At 37.4% G+C, this 20,734-nt stretch overlaps 1 protein-coding gene across 4 annotated transcripts in view; it reads left to right on the top strand.

The window, feature by feature from the left end:
• KCNMA1 (potassium calcium-activated channel subfamily M alpha 1) overlaps positions 1-20,734 on the top strand; it is a 413,411-nt gene that overhangs the window by 110,822 nt on the left and 281,855 nt on the right. For all 4 annotated transcript variants that reach the window (XM_054382054.1, XM_054382052.1, XM_054382053.1 and 1 more), the window contains exon 2: positions 1,773-1,937. In XM_054382054.1, coding sequence (XP_054238029.1) covers positions 1,773-1,937 — 165 coding nt within the window. The remainder of the gene's footprint in view (positions 1-1,772; positions 1,938-20,734) is intronic.

Below are 20,734 nucleotides of genomic sequence, written 5' to 3'. Positions count from 1 at the left end.
ACTAATGGTGGTCGAGGCTAATCTATGTGGGAACTGATCTATATGACTTGATGATGATGTGGGTCATGAATTGTCCTTAGCCAAGTGTTAACTCTCCTGCAAACAGCTTGTGCTGTAGCTTTTGTCCCTGCAGTAAGCAATAAGCTAATTTCTGTGGGTTGTGATCTGTGTGTGTGCAATACCACTTTCAATGCTGAGTGCAAAATATCTGATTCACTGTATTCAAATTTGTCAGGGAATGAAGTCCAGTTATGCAAATACAATGTTGCCTTTATATTCTGTCTGGTTATTTGCTTAGGGATTACTGTTGTAACTAAATAATTTGTTATTTTCAATGTAGCCACATTGCACACTGTGCTGTAATAATGAGTAAGAAGACAGATCCTGCATTTTGGGAGGGAAACTAACAGATGAATCTGATTAACTAATTAAGCTGCAATGCTGAGATTTTCTAACATCAACTGTTAGTCTCCGTATTATGTTTTTAGTCTTGCTCTGCTGTCCTTTGCTGATAGATTCAGTTAAACTGCTTTATTAGTTCAATATTGCTCTCAGGAAGTACCTTTATGTCCAGCTGGGTGCTCAAGGCTGTCTCACAGCTCTGTGTTTTGACCATGATGGTGTAGTATTTCTACTGTAGTAATCATCACTGAGCCAGCGTCAAACATCTTTGCTTGTGTAACGGATATCCTGAAGGGAATTAACTGCAATTCATTTCCTGCTTAGTGGCCTACAGGCAAAAATGAAAATTTTCCAGCTTTTGGTGTATGCAGAGTACTTGAAGCCCATAGGTGCACTTGAAATACTCAGTAGTTGCCTTAGCACTGGATTTTGCTGTCTCCCCTATGCTTGTTTAGTATACCTTGTCAAGTATTCAGGAAGTCATTAGTATGATGCTGTCACCAAAGGCATACTCATGGCACAGGCTGATACTTTGCATATGATATCTTTTAAATGTTGTACAATGCAGGCTGGCTTTTACTATCATTTCCCTTGTTTTTGTGCAGCATCCGTGACTAGCACATAGCAGGCAGTTACAGAGCACAACATCCTTGCTGCAGCATCCGTGAGAGACTGATATGAATTCCAGTGCATGTGACTCATCAGGCAGCTTGGTGCAGCTGAGGCACCTTTTTAATTTCCATCTCTCTGTTCTATGAGAGCCACTTGCTGACAGAAGAATTCCTATGATATATTAAGCGCTTCTTTGAAACACTGGTTCACTGATAGCATGGAAACTCCCTGCAGATGCTGTGGTGTATTTTGTTCCTCTCACACTTGATAATTCTTGTCGTGTTCCATTATGCTTCTCAGTGAAGGTTTACTCAGATAATTAATTCTAGTGATAGTAAATTAAATTTGTACATAAATTATGTTCACAGTATACACATTTTCAGCTAACATATCAAAAGGTCCTTCAGTGTATGCTGACAAATTCATTTATATGTAGCTCTGTAGCTGCCTTCATACCTCTTGACAATTATGCTGCTTACAGGAAAGGAATATAGAGCATATTTGATGCCAGATATGTGTTTCTAAGATGTAAAGTAAAGGAGAGTACTATTATCTAGTTGTTAGTCTGGCACCTCATAGAACATTTCTTTTTCTATTATTTCTAAGAAAATATGGCCAATTAGGAGCTTAATTTCATCTAGCAGGAATCCAGAAAGACTTATTTGCTTTTTGTTCATAGCATTTCTTAGCCACAACTGTAAAGTGACTATCACAGTCGAATTGCTAAACATTAACTAATCCAAATATGTATTTTGCAGGAGGCCCAGAAGATCAATGGTGCAGGAGATACACAGGCAGATGGGGCCTGCAAAACAACAGATGAAAAAGAAGAGAATGTGGCAGCAGAAGTGGGTTGGATGACCTCTGTGAAGGATTGGGCAGGAGTCATGATATCTGCCCAGACATTAACTGGCAGAGTACTTGTAAGTTTTCTTGGATTTTCTACGTTCTTGTTTTAAAGAACATTTTTTAATGAATGCCGTGTCCCAGCATTAGTGGTGATTGGTTTGTTGCATCACTCCCAATTTTCCCTTTTAGAAGTAAAATAATAGAGTAATTCCTGCTGCAGGGGAGAAACAGAGACAGCAAGTAAGAAAACTAACTGACTTTCAGCCCACTTCTCAGCCTATTTCAGAATTCTGGCACCATGATTTTGAACTGTGCTTGGCCTATTTTTCTGGAAGTAAAATTATGCTAGCAAAAATGGAAGCCAACTTGGACAATGAGCACAGTGTTAAAAACGTAGGTAGTAGTCAGAATATAAAGCAAAGGCAAATTTGAGTTGACCATGCCGGGGGATTTGTGATACTTTTAATAGACTAGCAAAACTTTTATGTTCTCCTTTTCTTTATTAACTTAAGAAATCTTTTAAACTTGTGAACAGTTTTATGTATCAAATAGAGTCACAGATCAGATACTGATAATCTGTGGTTTGAAGTTCCACTGAAAAAGCTTTACAGTTTTCACTTTATTTGAATATAATTATTTTATAGCCAGGTCAAGTCATACTTAAGTGATAAAAGTTTTCTGTGGAGTTCACTTCAATAAAATCTGTCTCCTATGTGATTATGATTAGTTTTGATGTTAGAATGCATGATCTTATAAGCCAATAGCTGCAGTGATTTATATCCCATTTAAAATTTTTGAGAATCCCAGTGAGACTTCGTTTCAGTTTAACCCAAGCTAGTTCCAGAATTTATATTCTTGATTTTTTTTTTTTTTTTTTTTTTTTTTTTACTTTGGTTAAGAGATATTTCACTGTGAGTCAGTTCTCATCTAGAAAACACAGACATTTTTTGCCTTTTTTGTTTTTGCTTAGGTGATTTTTATTTTTTACTTTAATTTTTAAATGTGTGAATTGGATGAAGATCTGTTTTCATAAAACAGTGAAATAGTTCACAAAAGTTAAAGCAACACTGGCGTTTCTCAGGATGTAGTTGAAAGATTTCAAAAGATGGACTAAAGTTTCAGTACAAGGCTTATTATTATCCTGTTTCAGGAGGGAAAGTGTATTTTTATTTTTCCACTTGTTAGTGCATCTGCTTCCAGTTCCTAGCATAAAAATGAGCTTTTACCTGAGCATTTGGCATTGTTAAACATTTCAAAGATGTTACAATGATTGCAAGCTAACTATCACAATGACCATTAATTTGCCTTTCTGCATACATCTAACTATGACAGAACAATAAGTAGCTGTTAATAAATTAAGTATGCAACTGTTTCTCAAGGCAGGTGACTACTTTTATTTCGTGGATGAAGAAAGTAAAACACAAAGCTTATGATGATGTCAAAGTGTAGAAATTAGGCACGCTCATACCTATGGTAGCAAGTATGTGGCAGATGAACTTCATTGTGTATAAAAGTATCAAGGGGAAAAAACAAATCCAAACCAGACTTAGATTAATCTGAAGCCAGAACTGGTAGATACAGCTGAGAAAGGATTTTGGTGTTATCACAGATAGTTCTCTGAAAAAAATGCTGACTCTGGATATGGTCAAGAACCAGACAGATCACATAATTTTGCTGCTTCAGAAATATCTTTATGTACCCCCATCTTGAGTAGCATGAAGTCCTTATTTTTATGTCTTAAAAGTGACAGAATAAAGGACAGAGAAAAGCAACAAAACCAGCAAGGATGAGAAACAACTGCCATACAAAGTAAAAATTGTGAGCTTTCAGTTTGGAGAAAGATCTGGTGTGGGATACTGGTCAGCATTCACAATAGAAGTTTTTTGACAACCTATGCTGAACTGTTACTAAACAGATGCTAAAAAGAAGGGTGGTTTATCAAACTTGTTAGAGATTAAGAGAAATTTCCTAAAAGTGGTTGTTTTTTTCTTTTGTGTTTGTGTTTTTTTTTTTTTCCTTTGTAAAGAGACACTGTGTAGGCAATATCAACAAGTTCAAAACATGGGTTGGACAAATGGGCAACAGATGCCTAACAGCTGTTGCAGAGTATGGGAAGGGGTAGTCTTTCTTCCAACATACCTATTGCAGACTGCAAGTGGGGTGGGCTACAGAACATTACTATTCTTTCCTGTCCTTCCTAGAAAGTGTCTCATATTAGTACAGTCAGAGGTTTGTCTCTGGGCTAGATAGACAACTGCACTGGCTCTGGACAGCTTTCTTAATGGCTTGCAGTCATACATTCTAATCACTAGATCAAAAGTTTACTCACTCTAAGTTAAGAGTAGAAAAAATTTTGGAGGCATTTACCTAGTTGGAAGAGAGTGATGGGAAAGCATCTTCCCTTTAATACACAGTCATTCAAATGTACATGAATCTTGTTTATTTAACAGTATCGGTTTTGGTTTTGGGTCTTCTGAAATGGCAAGAGTTGTGGTGTATATATTCTAGATTATATCTTACATATGCATATATAGTATATATTTCTATATGTATAGAAGTTTCCATTTTTCTCACCCTGGTAAACAAGAAAAATGTCATGAGGACTAAAGGGTGTATTCTGATCAAGGCAGAGGACACAAAGACAGTACACTCCTTTTCAGTGTCTTACTGCAACTGTACAGATCTGTTAATCACAATTATTCACAGGGTATGAACTGCTTGCTGATGTTTGTTACCTACTGTTCAGAAGGAATAGTTTGGATTCTGCTTCTCACTGTTGAGAAATGGCCTTTGTTTAGTTATTTTGAATCACTCATTGGCCTTGGTGGCACATCCAAGAGGTGTGTTCTAGATTGCTTTAATCTCCTGTGACAATGATGTGGGCTGTTTCCATAGCAATAGTAACAATGCTTCTCCATTTAAGTTCATGAGATACTGAATGATAATGGAATAGAGTAGGAAGTGTTGAGTAAGTCTTGCTGGTTTCTATGGTAACTGCAGCTAGTTTAAGTTCCATTTATGCATTTTCTTTTTTATGAATATTGATTTATTATTGACAGTACTAAGGATTGTTTTACAAGATTTTTGTTGTAGATCAAAGGGCGAGCTTCCGCCCACAGTCCTGTGAGAGAGAAAGTTCTTTTAGTGTATGTATTTCTTTATCATTGTACTATTCAATATTGCAATGTAGCTCTACCATTTTTGGTTATCAATACACCTGTAAGACAGCCATCATGTGTTTTGTGAAACTGCTGTAATTTCAACAGACCTTGTTTTATCAAAAAAGAAAGCATAAAATCAAGAACACATTAATTTCTTCATGTGAGGCAATATCAAGAACTGAGAAATTATTATCACCTGTAAGTTTGTAATATGGGAAGAAATTTGGCTGAATTTTTCTCTTTCAGCTTGCTTTTAGTGTTAATATATACCTTACTTTTAGTGTTAATACGTACCAAACTTAAACACTTATTTCTGTTAAACTTTCCATGAAGTGGCTAATCTAACATAATTAATATTTTTTTTTCTCCTAGATTTTGCCAGTTTTAAAACCTGCAATGTGGAAATGAGTTAGGTGAGCCTAAGGTAGATGTAAATGTTAAAATCAGATGAAGAAAAATGATAAACATATTTCATGAAAGAATGACGTGAACTATATTAAGAACTTGGTCTCACTTGGTTTTTGAACCTAGCATTTGAATTCTTAGCTCACAGAGTGAGGAAATAGAAAATGAAGTGTATAGGTCATATACAAGTCATAGATCTTTATCTTAATTAAAAATGCTAATTTTTAAAAGCCTTCTTTTTGTAAGCTGAATCTCAGTGTAGTCTACTGTCATCACAATAAATGAGGAAGTCGTCAGTAATCTGCTATGCTGCTTAGATGCACACAAGCCTGTGGGGCCAGATGGGCTACACCCAGCAGAGCTGAGGGAGTTGGCAGATGTGCTTGCCAAGCCACTTTCTGTTATTTACCTGAAGTCCTGGCTACCTGGGGAGGTCCTAGTGGACTGGAGAGTCACAAATGTAACACCTGTCTATAAGAAAGACCTGTCAGTCTGACCTCAGTACCAGGGAAGGTCATGGAACAGATCATCTCAAGCACCATTACAAGACATATAGAGAACAACCAGAGGATCAGACCCAGACAGCATGGATTTAAGAAGGGCAGGTCCTGCCTGATCAACCTCGTCTTCTTCCATGACAGGATGACCTGACTATTGGATGATGGAAAAGCTGTGGATATTGTCTACCTAGGCTTTCGAAAAGCCTTTGACACCGTTTCCCACAGAATTCTTGTGGACAAACTGGCTGCTCATTGCTTGGATGAGCACGTGCTCTGCTGGATAAAGCATGGGCTGGGTGAACAGGTCCGAAGAGTGGTGGTCAATGGAGTTAAATCCAGCTGGTGGCCAGTCACAAGTGGTGTTCCTCAGGGCTCAGTGTTGGGACCACTTCTGTTTAACATCTTTATTGATGACCTTGATGAAGAGATAGAGTGTGTCATCAGTAAGTTTGCAGATGACACCAAGTTAGGTATGAGTGTTGATCTTCATGAGGGTAGGGAGGCTCTATGGAGGGACTTGGATAGATTTGATCAATGGGCCAACATTAGTGGGATGAGCTTCAACAGAGCCAAATGCCAGGTCCTGAACTTGGGTCACAACAACCCTAAGCAATGCTACAGGCTTGGGGAAGTGTGGCTGGAAAGCTGTCTGGCAGAAAGGGACCTGGGAGTTCTATTTGATGGGCAACTGAATATGACCAGTGTGCCCAGGTGACTAAGAAAGCCAATGGCATCCTGGCTGGTATTAGAAATGCTGTGTCCAGCAGGAGCAGGGAGGGGATTGTCCCCTGGGACTCAGCTCTGGTGAGGCCACACCTGGAGTATTGTGTCCAGTTTTGGGCACTTCAATACAAGAGAGATGTGGAGGTGCTGGAGCAAGTGGAGAGGAGGGCAACGAAGCTGATGAAAGACTGGAGAATAAATCTTATTGAGGAGTGACTGAGGGAGCTGGGGCTGTTTAATTTGGAAAAGAGGAGGATGAGGGGAGACCTCATTGCTCTCTACAACTACCTGAAAGGATGTTGTAGAGAGGTTGGTGCTGGTCTCTTCTCACAGGTAATTAGTGATAGAACAAGAGGGAATGGCCTGAAGCTATGACTGGACATTAGGATTTTTTTTTTCCTAAAAAAATTAGAAAAGTTAATAAAAATTACTAAAATTATAAAAGAGTGGTCAGGCATTGGAATGGGCTGCCCAGGGAGATGTCCAGTCACGAACCTTGGATGTATTTAAAGGTGGTTTGGATGTGGTGCTTGGGGATATGTTTTAGGGGTGAACTTTGTAGAGTAAGGTTATCAGTTGGACTTGGTGTTCCTGAGGGTCTTTTCCACCCTGAATGTTTCTGTGATTCTGTGATCTGTTTCTGTGGTGTTTCAGTCAGCTTGTAGCAGCTGCTATAGAAGTTACCTACTGTAAGGTTATCTTCAGAAACAGTAAATTCTATGACCTCTTGATAGATGGCCATGCTTGAAGCATCTCTATGATAAAAGCGTGTGATTTTTTCTACAGTGGGAATAATTACACTATGCTACATCTTTGATATTTGCCACTCCTTTATTTCTAAATTAAGGCACCTGTGGCATTCTGTAATTAAAAGGGAGAAGAACAGAGAAAGTCAAGAACATTTAGACAGTTACAAGAAAACTAGCTTAGGAAAACTACTGTTGTAGAGGGTTGCTTCTGTTATACAAATCTGCAATGTTAAAAGATATTTGAAGACTGTATCACTACAATTATGAACATCAAACATAAGTTAGAAGTTCTTTCTACTTTCTTAGATACAGCTAGAAGGAAGGTATGTAAATACAGACGTGTGCCTTCTGATAATGCTGTGTTGCATCCTCATGATAAGAGTACGGTGCTGAGGAAATTTACCTTCCATCCATGGGCCACTGACAGTAGTCAGATATCAAACAAAAGATATTGTGACAACTGTTGCAAATAAGTTGCAAAGCTTCTCAGAGGAGACAAATGTCTTCCTTTTAGGTGTTTACACCATTCCCATGTTAAGGGCTGCTCTGATGATGCAGTTGATAGTATTTTATATTTTATCTTTGCATTTGCAATCAAAACACTGATGTAATCATGCACATTGTAAAAGAGAAATCTGCATATGATTTCTGCAGATTTTCCATCAATGACTTGTTCTGGGGTGTGTAGTAAATGGAACAAATTATTAAGGTAGTGGTTAAAAAACCCGAAACAAAAAAATACTGCTTTGAGTTAATAGTTAATTGCCATAACAAATATTGTCTACTAAAATGAATTCTTTATGCTTCTTAAATATTCAGTAATTTTTTTTAAGTTAAATAAGCAATGTTTGTGGCATATTCTGCTTGGCTTTCATAGTTTTACATGGCTCTGTAAATGTGCATTGCTTTGGCACTGGAGGTTCCTCTCTGTTGTAAGTAATGCTTTGTTTCAGCTTCAAATGCTGTAGCTGAGAGAAGTTCACAGCCTACCGCTAAAGTTGCTGAAAGTCCTGATTTTAAGTCTGATGTCCACTGGAAGAAAAGTATGTTATTCAGTCACAATCAGTTAAAATACTAGCTATTGACATGAAGTAGTCACAAGCCTAATTTTACATATTCCCTAGATAATTTTAAATTATTTTTTAAGGGTTGTTCTGATTGTTAAGGTTTGGAAGGCATGGTTCAGTCTGAAGAAACAATACTCAACTTATTTGCCTTTCTAAGAAGGGAGCAAGAAATCACAGACTACATCCAGTTGAAAGAGACCTCAAAGACCATCCAGTCCAACCCTCGACCCAACACTGAAGGGTCAACGCTAAACCATGTCCTTAAGTGCCAGGTCCACACACTGCTTGAACATCTCCCAGGATGGTGACTCTTGGTCACAGGGATGGTCTGCTCTGGGCAGACAATTCTAATGTTTGTAATATTTCCTAACGTCCAGCCTAATCCTCCCCTGGTGCAGCTTGAAACCAATTCCTCTAGCCCTGTTGCTTGACATCAAGGAGGAGGGGCTGGCCCCCTCCTCTCTCCAGCTTCCCTTCAAGTAGTTGTAGAGAGTGATAAGGTCTCCCCTCAGCCTCCTCTTCTTCAGACTGAACAACCCCAGCTCCCTCACATGCTCCTTGTAGGTTGTGTGTTCCAAGACCTTCATGAGCCTCCATTGCCCTTCTCTGAACACACTCCAGCACCTCTATGTCCTTCCTGTAGTGAGGGGCCCAGAATTGAACACAATACTTGAGGTGTGGCTTCACCAGTGCTGAGTAGAAGGGGATGATCACCTCCCTGCTCCTGCTGGCCACCGTGTTTCTAGTACAAGCCAGGATGCCATTGGCTTTCTTGGCTACCTGGGCACACTGCTTTCCAACCAGACATCCCCAAATCTGCATCTTACTGTGGGGTTGATGTTACCCTAATGGTATAAATTAGGATGAAATTGAGAAATCAAAGTAAACATCAGGGAATATTCACTGCCTGTTCTGTGTTTCACCTAGAGGCTGAAAACTCTCAGAGTCTTCTAGAAGTCTACAGCAAAGTCCCATGACTTTAAGGGAAAAACTTGTATGTCTGCTTTGTCTAGTCCTGCTCCCTTCTTCATAGTAAGACAGTCTTCATCCTGCAGACAATTCTTCTCAGGAGGAGAAGATAAATGTTTGAGTAGGGAAGATGGGGAAAAAAGGAAAGAGCTATTAATAGTCTCAGAAGTGGAAGGGACAGGAGTTTATAGAATTTTGAAGCAGTACTGTTGTGTTTTACATTGTTAAGATTGCTTCTCTTTAGTGTAGCTACCTAGGATAGATGGGTGAAACGACAATTTCTGCAACGTAATTCCATGCCTTCTAATGAGCTATAGAACCACTGACTGTGGTCATGGAGAGGGACTCACAAAATACATTTAATTGAGGCATGGTAGATACAGGATGGAAAGGGAAAATAATCTGATCCTTCTTGTATTTCCTATCCAAACTTAAAAAAAATATTATTTCAAACACAGTGTAATTGTTACTGCTTTTCAGAATGGGGATGCCACACTGGGAACTGAGGTGAAATACGAGACCCAATTGTGCTTTGTGTAGACAGATACTCGTCACTGATCTCAAACTAAGCAATCCAGTTCAGTCAGGTGCCCACAATCCTCTCATCTGAAAATATGCAACTCCTACGTACAGTTAAAAGAACAGTTTATGCCTGTCAGAGTAAAATCTTGCAAAAATTCTTTATACATAAGTAGATCTAGTAAGCCATCTTATTGCTGTGATGTACAGAACGTGATACTATCATGAGCCTGCTGCAGACAATAGCAGAACACTAAGTTTTTGCACGGAGATGCACCATCTTCTTTGTTATTGTCAGCCCTTGTATTTAATCCCATAATGTGCATTCTGATGATACTGAATGTACAGTGAGATAGTACAGCTATGTATCTTGGTAACAATCAAGAGTATATTGTCTGCATTTTAGTGTCAATGCAAAATGCAGCATCTCTGTGGGCTGTTTAATTGTGTAATTTGTCCTTTTAAAATCAGGAAAACAGAGTAAGTCTGGCCTTGTGACTTTGGCTGCTTTGTTTTTAATTTTTAAATCTAACCAAGCCAAATTCTGTAAAGTTAAACCTTACATGGGGAATTTTGAACTCAAGAATCAACAGAGTGTGCCATTAGGACAGTTGATCAATGTTTTGGATGTATTTTGGCTGTCTGAAGTGTTGCATGTTACCATTTTTACTCCATGCTGCAGTTCAGCAACCATGCATATGTGAACAGAATCTGACACAGTAGGTTCTGTTCTTTTAGCTAAATCAGAGAATTCTATGCTCTGCTCTAAGCAATGTAAAAAAGCTCAACTGTCACGTATGCCTACCCCTCAAAAGCCTGGCATAGTATTATGTATGGAAACCCATCACAGATGTGAAAAAAAGATTAATTCATCTGGATCAGTTTTGAATACAATCACAGTTTTCTCACTTTTTTTTTCCCCCTCCAAGACTGCTTTTGTTCTCAACTAATGCCTGAACAAATTTGTCATTGATGCTTATGTCTAAAGACGTTTCAACGAATGTGATCAAGCTGCACTCTGTCAGTGTAGATTTTTTGAGGGGTTCTTCAGCCTGGAACAGAATGCCCTGGGAGGTCTTACTGTGGCTTTTCAGTATGTAAAAAGGGGCTTATAAGTATAAGAAAGATGGGGATGGTCTTTTTTAGCTGGGTGTGTTGCAACATGACAAGACGTAATGATTTTCAATTAAAAGGTGGGAGATTTAGACTAGGTAGAAGGAAGAAATTTTTTGTGATGAAGGTGGTTAAGAACTGGAACAGGTTGCCCATAGAGGTGGTTAGAAACCCTATCCGTGGAAATATTCATGGTTAGATTGGATGTGGCTCTGAGCAACCTGTTCTGCTTCAAGATGTTTCTGCTTTCTGCAGGGAGAGTAGACTTAGGTAATCTTTAAAGGTCCTTCCAGCCAAAAACAATCTATGATTTTAAGTCTTTTTTTCTGCTATACTTAAAGGATTGCGCAGTATTATTGAAAATAATGAAGTACATGCAAATCAGAAGTTCTTCCATAGTACAAAACAGCAACATAGAAATCAGCATGTGGAACATAAGTCTTGCATGTCACACTAGCAGATGTTTGGGAAACATCTGCAGGTATTTTTCTGTCAAGCTCTAGAAAATTGTTGGAGAAAGGTTTTTGTATAGATTACTGTTTCTGAACTTGTTTCCTTTCATTGTAAATATGACAGTTGTTTCGGGTGAGTTTGATGCTTTTCATATTGCTGCTGTAGACAGCTCTGGAAAGTAACTGAGAAAACCATGCCAGCAAGTTTATATGTTTACAGTTGCTGAATGGTATTTTTAAGTACAACAGAAGATTTTTAGGAGTCTCTAGACCGGAAAAGATTGTCAGCCACTAGCTTAAATCCATTGGAGGAGTTAATTGGGCAGAAAACTGTCCTCTCTTTGAAGTGTCAGCTAGAGGACATACAATAGATGGTACAGTCCCTAACAGTGCCTCTTAATTTCCTAAGCATTTTCTGTCATCCTGGAAAAATAATATGAGCAGTGTGATTCAATAAATGCAGCACAGGACTGGAAGTTTGGTATGGTTTCTGTTCTCAGCTGTAATAGTAACAAGAGATTTTGAACTTGTAATCAAATTTGCTATTCTCCCTTTGTTTCTGTACGATCTAGGATAAAGAATTGATACTCAGGATTGTAAAAAAGTATTAAAGTCAGCTTTAAAAAAAAATGCTGAATTCAGAAATTTACTTTTTTTTCTTTCCCTCTTCCAGTGCACATTTTCATATCCAAAATACATTTTTGTCATATATAGTCAAATCCATTTATTAAATATGTATTTGTTCTCCTTATATAAATGCATATATCTATACACACACATATTCTATGTCTATAGGTATGAATTATTTTGACTTCCGTATTTTGAAATGGGACCATAGCATATTCATGTATCAAAATATTTTTATACTATACAGGTTCTATTTCTTTGAGGTTTTCTTCTGCACTTCTGCTTTTTTTTTATCCCTCTTGGGCTTGATAGGTGCAGGCAGATAAACAATCTGAATTTTTCCTTGCCATTAAGTCCATTAGACTCATTATGTATTCTCTTTTGGAAAGAGCCGTGGGCATCAACATTAGTTGCTCATAGTCTCTTTATAGATGATGGCTCTTGATATGAAAGACCTGTTTTTTAATCATACAGTTGTCTTGCATATCTGAACCCACTGTTTTACGTCTGCAAATGAAATGCCTGCCCATGTGAGATCTTTTCTTATTTCTTGTAAGAGAATGTATCTTTGGGTAAAAAACTGCTAAATCTGACTTAATCACATGAGTTAATTCACTGGTATGGAATTGCAGGTATATAGAGAAGCTGAAGTTTGAAAACTTTTTTTTCCCCCAAAGTAAGCATTGGACTGAGAGACATTCAGGTTTGTCTTACCCAGTATCGTGAAGAATATTGACATTAGCTACTTGCGCTTAGAAGGGAATTCTTTATTCTCTTTCTGACTGAGGAATAGGAATTGGAAAATGAATCTTCATTTTTGTTACACTTTCAGAGTTAGCATGCTAATTGTAAACAGCTTTATGACCTGCTACTAGGTTTCATTTACAGGTACTGTGATAAGTATGTAAGAATCCCGTCTCTCATTTGGTTTTAAATGTTTGATATGACAGCAATATCTGCCTTGGCATGAGAAGTGGCATTTCACTGTTTCTTAAGCAATTATGTAAGTTTACCTTTATATGGAATACAAATATTTTACAAATATATAATTAGCATAAAGTATCTTCACTGCAAATTAGGCATCACAATTTCACATGGCTTACAAAGTTGTAAAGAATATAGTATATCAAGAATAGGAAGATTTTTAAAAACAGTGTGAGATAAAATACAACACATTAAATAGAGCTATGTATAAAGACATCAAATAGATCATTTTACTGAAATTCAGATGCCCATTTGGTAAACCCTTGTGTTTTTAGTAAAAATGAACCTGTTAGCAACCTTAGACATGAAAATGACTCTAAACCCCAATAGAGTTAGTTAATAAACTGTGTCTAGCCCATAACAGGTTTAAATAATATTTCCATTTTTGTTAGCTGATGTCAAAGAACTGTTTCTGTGTCAGATGAGCCACTTTATTTGTAAAAGTGGTCCTTTATCTTATTTTTCTTACCTCAAATATATGATGGGTAAGAGGATTAAATTAGCAGTAGAGATTTGGTTTTTTAAACACTAAAAAAACATGGTTTTTATAAACATTAGGCTATCTCCAGACTAGGAGGGCTGATTTGAGAGATGAAAAAGGGATCTGCTTGCCAAGGAAACTTTTTGTAGGGAGTCCTGATCCACTCAAGAAGATAACCAGAGTTGTCTTCAACTGAAAGGCAATAAAATACAAGAGCTAGATCGTGTCTATTTTACTGTTTCCAAGTCCTCAGTAGGATTGTGAGGGTGGGGCTGGCAAGGACTGAACCTGATGTTTTATACATTGGCAGACTCTATGTGAGGACAACAAAAGGCACCTTTAGCCTTAAAGATGCAGTTAATGTATGTGATTTGTTAGTATGAAATGTGCTGTCATCTCTTGTGCTTTACCCATAAGTAGAAGGAAACAGTAAAAAGTGTACTTTGAGAAACTATGGCTTGCATAGTTTTTTACCCCCTTGGTAAATGACATGAAATAAATAGTGACCTGTTCCTTTTCCCATTTTTGTAGGAAGGTGACGTGAACCAGTAAGTGTCAGAAAAAATACAGTTTCATATACAATTGTCTGATAGTGTGTTTTCTGCTTACAGACTGCTGAACTGAAGGTCTGTTGAGTGTACAAATCTGGTTATGTAGATCAGTATAATAGTTATTCTTCAATAAGTATATTCTCAAAAGACAAAGGAAACACAAACTCATGATTCTGTGTGTTTTCTGTTTATTCAATGGGAGAAGAGTTGGCCACAGTATTAAATTATTTAAATGGTATGTGAGACTTTGATTAGTATTCTGAAGCAGTACTTGCTCAGTTGCACTGCAGTGACAGAAAGATATCTACTTTTTAATGCAGAATCTTTTTTTGTCTTGGTCTTACTAAACATTACACGAATACAGGATTTCCTTGTTTCTCAATCTTAGCATAATGCAAAGATTAGGGTACTTGTACATTTCTGTAGTGGATTTACTAATTTGATAATAAAATGCTGAACAGAAAATTTACTTGAATGACTAAACATTACTTTGAAGTCTCTTCATTTTAGAAAACTTGACAGTAAATAATTGAATTTTTAATTCCATTTCTCTGTTTATGAATGAGTTGAAAGCATGGTATTGCTTCTCACTTGAAACTGTTAAAAGTATTGACATGAAATCACAGGAAGGAAGTGCTTTTGGAATGACTGTGGTGATCTACATCTTGCATTTACAATCTTCCTGTTCTGTATCCTGTAGCACTTGACATAGGACAATAAGGATATTTCTCGTTGTTGCCACACAGATTACCCTTAAACTGTCCCAGATGAATCAATATTAGACAATAAATAAAGTGAATTTTAGTCTTGGCATTTAAGTCACACACATGCACAAATTAGATCTCTTGACAGATCCAGTGTTCTATAAGAATTTTTGTTGAACTGTTGCCTGCTTTCAGGTATTATCTCCTGGTCTATAGATAATTTTTTTCCAGAAAACTTTTTAATACAATCATGTAGAGATTTCAGTAATAAAGTGTAATAAAGCAAGTTGTAATGTAGAGCATAATACTGGGGTTTTTCCTTTCCTCAATGTATTTTCTTTTTGTAGTTACACAAACCAGTGTTTTTAATGTGACTATTGCAGCAATGAAGTCTCATAGTATTTCGCTGAGTAGGCACTTCAGAAATGAAAAGATTTTCTTGTGTGGGAGGCATATTTCAGCTTTATTAATGTCAGTTTGAAAAGCAAAATGAAGATGTTTTGTTTCTTGTCCTACTGTGCTTGAGTCTCCCCGGTTTATTCCAGGTTTATTCCAGGTTAAACCAGTCTTCTGGAACAGATAATACATTTTATCAGGAAAGCATTGTATTAGTGTCAGCATTTTATTTTAAAATCAATCAAATCTGGTAATGTATTAATTAACATAGTAAATTGCAAAACATTTCTTTAAGAGAAGTATTTTGAAACAGTAAAATGAAAAGTCTATCAATCCACTGCTAATATTATGAAATGTCTTGACAACATAATGGTTTCACTTAACTGTGATTGGAAATTTAACTTTCAGTGATGTGAAATGCCACAGAAGAGAAGTGGCATAACTTAACATTCTGACAGGTATGTAACAGTACTTTATCTGAGTTGTGTGTATGTCAGACACAACCTGGAAAATTTTTTCTAGAAGGCAGCAACATTTGACTTTTCAAAGCTACATTTTATGTGGCTGTGTGCCGCCATTTGCGGAAGACAGTAATCCACTGTGTGTTGTTCAGTTGGATGATGACTACAGACCACTGAGGCATGACTTTGGAATCCATGACTTGTATTAATTTCCTCCCCCATCCCCAGTATAGCAGGCAGGACTAGATGGCTAAAATATCTGTGCTTAGAGATGGACGTCCTCCTGAAGGTGCAGTTACTTTAGACAAAAGTTGTCTGTTTCTAATAGGAAAACCTGTTGCCTAGTACAAATGTTTTTACCAGCAAGAATTGCTATTGCATGGCACCTTCATTAGGGTAAGAATGTTTCATTACATAACTTTTGGATGTTAACACTGAGTAAATGATAAAGTTCTTTTGCATTCTTCAGTTTTAACATAAATACTCAAGTTAGACTTTGAAAGAGGCTAAGACTAAAGTTCTCAAGAAAATCAATTCTTCCACATACTTTTTCATATGCTCTGAGATGTAAAGGCTTCATGTGCAGGTTTGGAGCCCTCAATATAGAAAGAACATGGACCTGATGGAGAGGGTCCAGAGGAGGGCCATTGAAACGATCAGGGGGTTGGAGCACCTCTGCTATGAGGACAGGCTGAGGGAGCTGGGGGTGTTCAGCCTGGAGAGGAGGAGGCTCTGGGAATACCTGACAACAGCCTTCCAGTACCTGAGGGGAGCTTACAGGAAGGATGGAGAGAGACTGTTTACAAGGGCCTGTAGTGATAGGACGAGGGGCAATGGCTTCCAACTAGAGAAGAGCAGATTCAGATTGGATATCAGGAAGAAGCTCTTCACTATGAGGGTATTGGAACACTGGAACAGGTTGCCCAGGGAGGTGGTTGAGGCCCTTTCCCTTGAGATATTCAAGGTGAGGCTCAACGAGGCCCTGGGCAGCCTGGTCTAGTTGGGGCTGTCCCTGCTGACTGCAGGGAGGTTGGACTAGATGACCTTTGGAGGTCCCTTCCAGCCTGGACCATTCTATGATTCTATATGTGGTTTTTTTATGTATTTATTAATTTGCTATAGAGCTGCTCATTTGTCAATTCAGTCTTAACAAATGTTGAATTTAATTGTGCTTCTAATACAATATATTTTAAGTTCTTCGTGTTTTATTAATGCCCTGGGCAAGAAAAGATCAGTAAAAGAAGCCTTGACTAGGTTTAAAAAACAAATGTATAAAGAAACTGTAAAATTTTCATGATGTCTCATAAGTCAGAGCTGTGCTTTGCTAAGCACTTCAAAGACAGAAGCACATGATCAGATGCTTTCCTAGAGAGCTTTCAGTTCAATTAAGTTGGAAAGAGGATATAAGACTCAAACCCAGGAAGTCAGTATTAAAATTCAGAAAGGAATATTAATTCAATACTCTACCTGATCATTAAAAAAAGTTAAATTACCCGTTTTTAATGATCTTACACTACAACAGTTCCAGAAGCTCATGACTGCTGTTAGTCATTTAGCCCCTACTGTTGGTGAAAGTAGCTGGTAAAACTACTTAGCCAAGTTGTGCTGGTTGAAAGAACTCTCAAATTCTCGTGATTTCTCTTGTAGTACTAAGGAAAAGGGAGTTTATTTCAGTTTTTATTTTTCAGTCCTAGGCTTCCTTAAATGTGTTGTACCCACTATCTGGCTTTGCTTGGCAGCAGGATAAGTTGAGAGTAATTAGTATTGTCTCAGTTTGTATCTCAGGTGGCTAATTGATGATTAGTGTGGCAGGAAGCTGACTTGGATGAGAGAAGTTATCTCATGACCCATAGCCCAGGCACATTATCATAAAGGGCTTTTTCCTAGCCTTTTCAGAAGTGGTAACCTACCTTCAAATAGCGTTCCCTCTAAATAACATGCCTGGCCACTTCTGTCAGATGCTATCAAGAACCTTGTTTCCACCTTTGTTTGGAATAGAAGAGCGATATTATTGCATGACTGTAGATGTGCCTCCTTTTTGTCTCTGTGTGTGAAAAAGCAGTATTGCTATTCTGACTGCTAAAGCAATATTTTGAGGTTTTGAGATACACAAATTTATCCAAAAAGTTGCAAAAAAAGACAAATAACGCAAATAATAAAAAAAAACCATCAAACACCACCACCCCCCCAAAAAAAAACAAACCCAAACCAAAACCCAAACCAAACCAACCCACATGTATAATTCTTCACTTGTCCTTTTTTGTGGTTTTGACCTCATTCAGATTTCTATTTTTTTTTTTTTTTTGCGTTTATTGCAGGAGGATTGTTTGGGTTTTTTTCTTTGTGTTTGAAGATTTAAGTTGAAGAACTAAGTGACTTTTCTCATCAGAAAAAGGCATTTTCCATGTATTTTTTGCCTTTGATATCCTGTGTTGGAATGATACACAGATTGAACCAGATTTGGTGTTGGATGCAGTTATAATAGCACCCCACCAAAAAAAAAAATCCCCACCAGACTGAGATTGTTTAGAGCACTTAACTAATTCATCTGCCTCCTTGATACAGACACACAGATAGTAATAAGAGAGTCACTCTCTGCTGTCATACCTGTCTGTATGCCCTGTAGTAGTTCACACTGGCTTGTCTAGTCCAGCTGATCAAACGTCTACATTTTGTTAGGGAGATAAATCTATAATTTATTAAGCTGCAGCCATAAGGATGGACTGAATTTTATCTGCTGGCTAAGAAATGTATATATTGTCACTAAGCAGATTAAGGGTTTTTATATATTTTTATCTTTACATTTCTTCTATCGTGTTTAACAGTGATATGGGGCTGTGTATTCTATAAGTCTTAAGATTGTTGCAACTTCTAAACCCGTGTTTTTGTAAGAAAAGTTGCACTGCTACTGTGCAGAATGCTGCTCTGCTAACTACTCAACTTTGAATTAAGATGTAATAACAGGTGGAGGATGAATACATCTTTAGAATGGCTTTTATTACATAGTCTTGGTGCCACAGCAGCATAAAATTAATTTCCTGAACTCAGAGAGAATTTGGAAAAGGTGATACATGATTTTTGTAATCTAGCGGTATATTTTAATGCATAAGTGCAAAAAGACAAATTAAGGATGTAAAAAGCAATAATATAAGTAAACATTACAAAACACTAGATTTATTTGGTGTTTTTTTTTTTTTTTTTTAGTTTTCCCTGTTTTTAATATTTAACAATAGTCCTGTTGTCATTCTGCGTGGCAGGATAATAATTTGTGGAGTTTGCAGAAATCTTTGATGAGGTCTATTCCAAATGTGTAACAAAACTTGAAAAATCTTAGCAACTTGTCAGTTTTTTAGCAGTCTGGTATTATCTTTAAGGGATAACCAGTGTGATTAGTTTAAAACACTGACAAAACAGCGAGGAGGAATCTGCTAGTTTTACAAGGAGGAGGCAGGTCAAGGAGTTCTTTTAATATCAATACCTTCTTTTGCAGCAGTGACTATCAGAGGTACTTCCAAGTGGCTTTCTGCATAAAGTGGTGAGGCAAAGTGATCAGTACTCAGAAAATGAATAAACATGCCTAACGTATTCTGATACATTAGGGTCAAAAAAACTCCCTACCAAATTTCAGTGACTAAAAATTACAATTAAGTATATTCAACATTCTCATGTACATGTAAATACTATATGTCATGTATTCTTTAATAACAGTAAACTGGAAAGAATTGATTTTAACTTTAGTATTTGGGTTCCAGTTAAGTAATTAAATAATATTATGTATTGGGTTTTGCTGAAGTTAATTCTCCCCAGAGTATCTTTCTAGTGCTGTGGTGCACCAGCAGTGGTGTAGCTGGGTGTTGATAGCACACCACTGTTTTGAGAACTGCTGGGCCAAGCACAAAGTCTCTACTTCTTCAACATTTCCCCCTCCCCAAGAGTACACTGAGGGGTTGCAAGATCTTGGCAAGGGATACAGCTGGGCCAGGAAATTTATGATGGTAGCTGGTGTTATGACAGTACTATTTGTTTATCTGTTTAACCACATATTCAAATACTTCATTGTATGCAGAGAGTTATGTTGAAATCTTTGACAAATTTCTGCTAATTTTGCTTTTAGAAATACTGCACTGCATTAGTATCACAGATTTGTGCTCAAAACGAGTTCCTGAGGCATCAAGTCCTACTGCCTTACATTAGCACAGCTATCAGTCTCTCTACTAATCTAATTTCCCATCAAATATCTAATGACAGTTGTTCCTGGTCATACTTTTCTATTTTTTCAACACCTCATTTACTTTGCTGATTTATTCTTTTGTTTCTATCCATTCATAGTTTTCATGTGATTTTTTACTGTCAGGTGAGTCCCCATCTTGTTACATTTTATCTTTTTTTGGTGTACAGCACCAAAAAATCTCTTTAATCTGTGTAATACCATTTTTTTTCTACACTGTTTCTCTTCTATTTTTGTGTTGTTTTGTTTTTTTTAATTGCATAGTGGAGACTCTGGACTGAAATGCACTGAAAAGTTGTAGCTGTGAAGCTGAATAAATTTCAAACTTCCAGACTGAAAAAGGCTTAAAGAAGTCAGAACATTTTTAAACGTTTGAAATATCGTCCTTGTCTCAGGGGATTATGTACGTGGGAAGATACAACGAGGAGAGGTGGTTGTTGGGATGTGCTAGAATGGCAAAACTTGATGGCTTAATAAAGACAAAACACTAATGCTTGAGGAGAGGTGGTTGTTGGGATGTGCTAGAATGGCAAAACTTGATGGCTTCATAAAGACAAAACACTAATGCTTATAGGAGGAAAAGCCTAAGCTTATTTCTCTGGGCTTCTTCATGTGCCCTTTCATTGTGCTTTGCTGACAGCCACCACTCACATCACTGAGCTGCAGTGATCCTGAGATTGTTTTGTGAGGATCAGAAACAGTTGCGCAATAAAAGTTGTCACATTTGGCCCTTACGGATTTTTGATCCAATCCACTTCTTGAAGGTAAGGAAAAGGGGGAT

Source organism: Indicator indicator, chromosome 7 (assembly GCF_027791375.1).
Source record: "Indicator indicator isolate 239-I01 chromosome 7, UM_Iind_1.1, whole genome shotgun sequence".
NCBI classification, from domain to species: Eukaryota; Metazoa; Chordata; class Aves; order Piciformes; family Indicatoridae; genus Indicator; species Indicator indicator.
The sequence above is the reverse complement of the archived record's forward strand: the minus strand, read 5'-3'. Positions and strand labels throughout refer to the sequence as shown.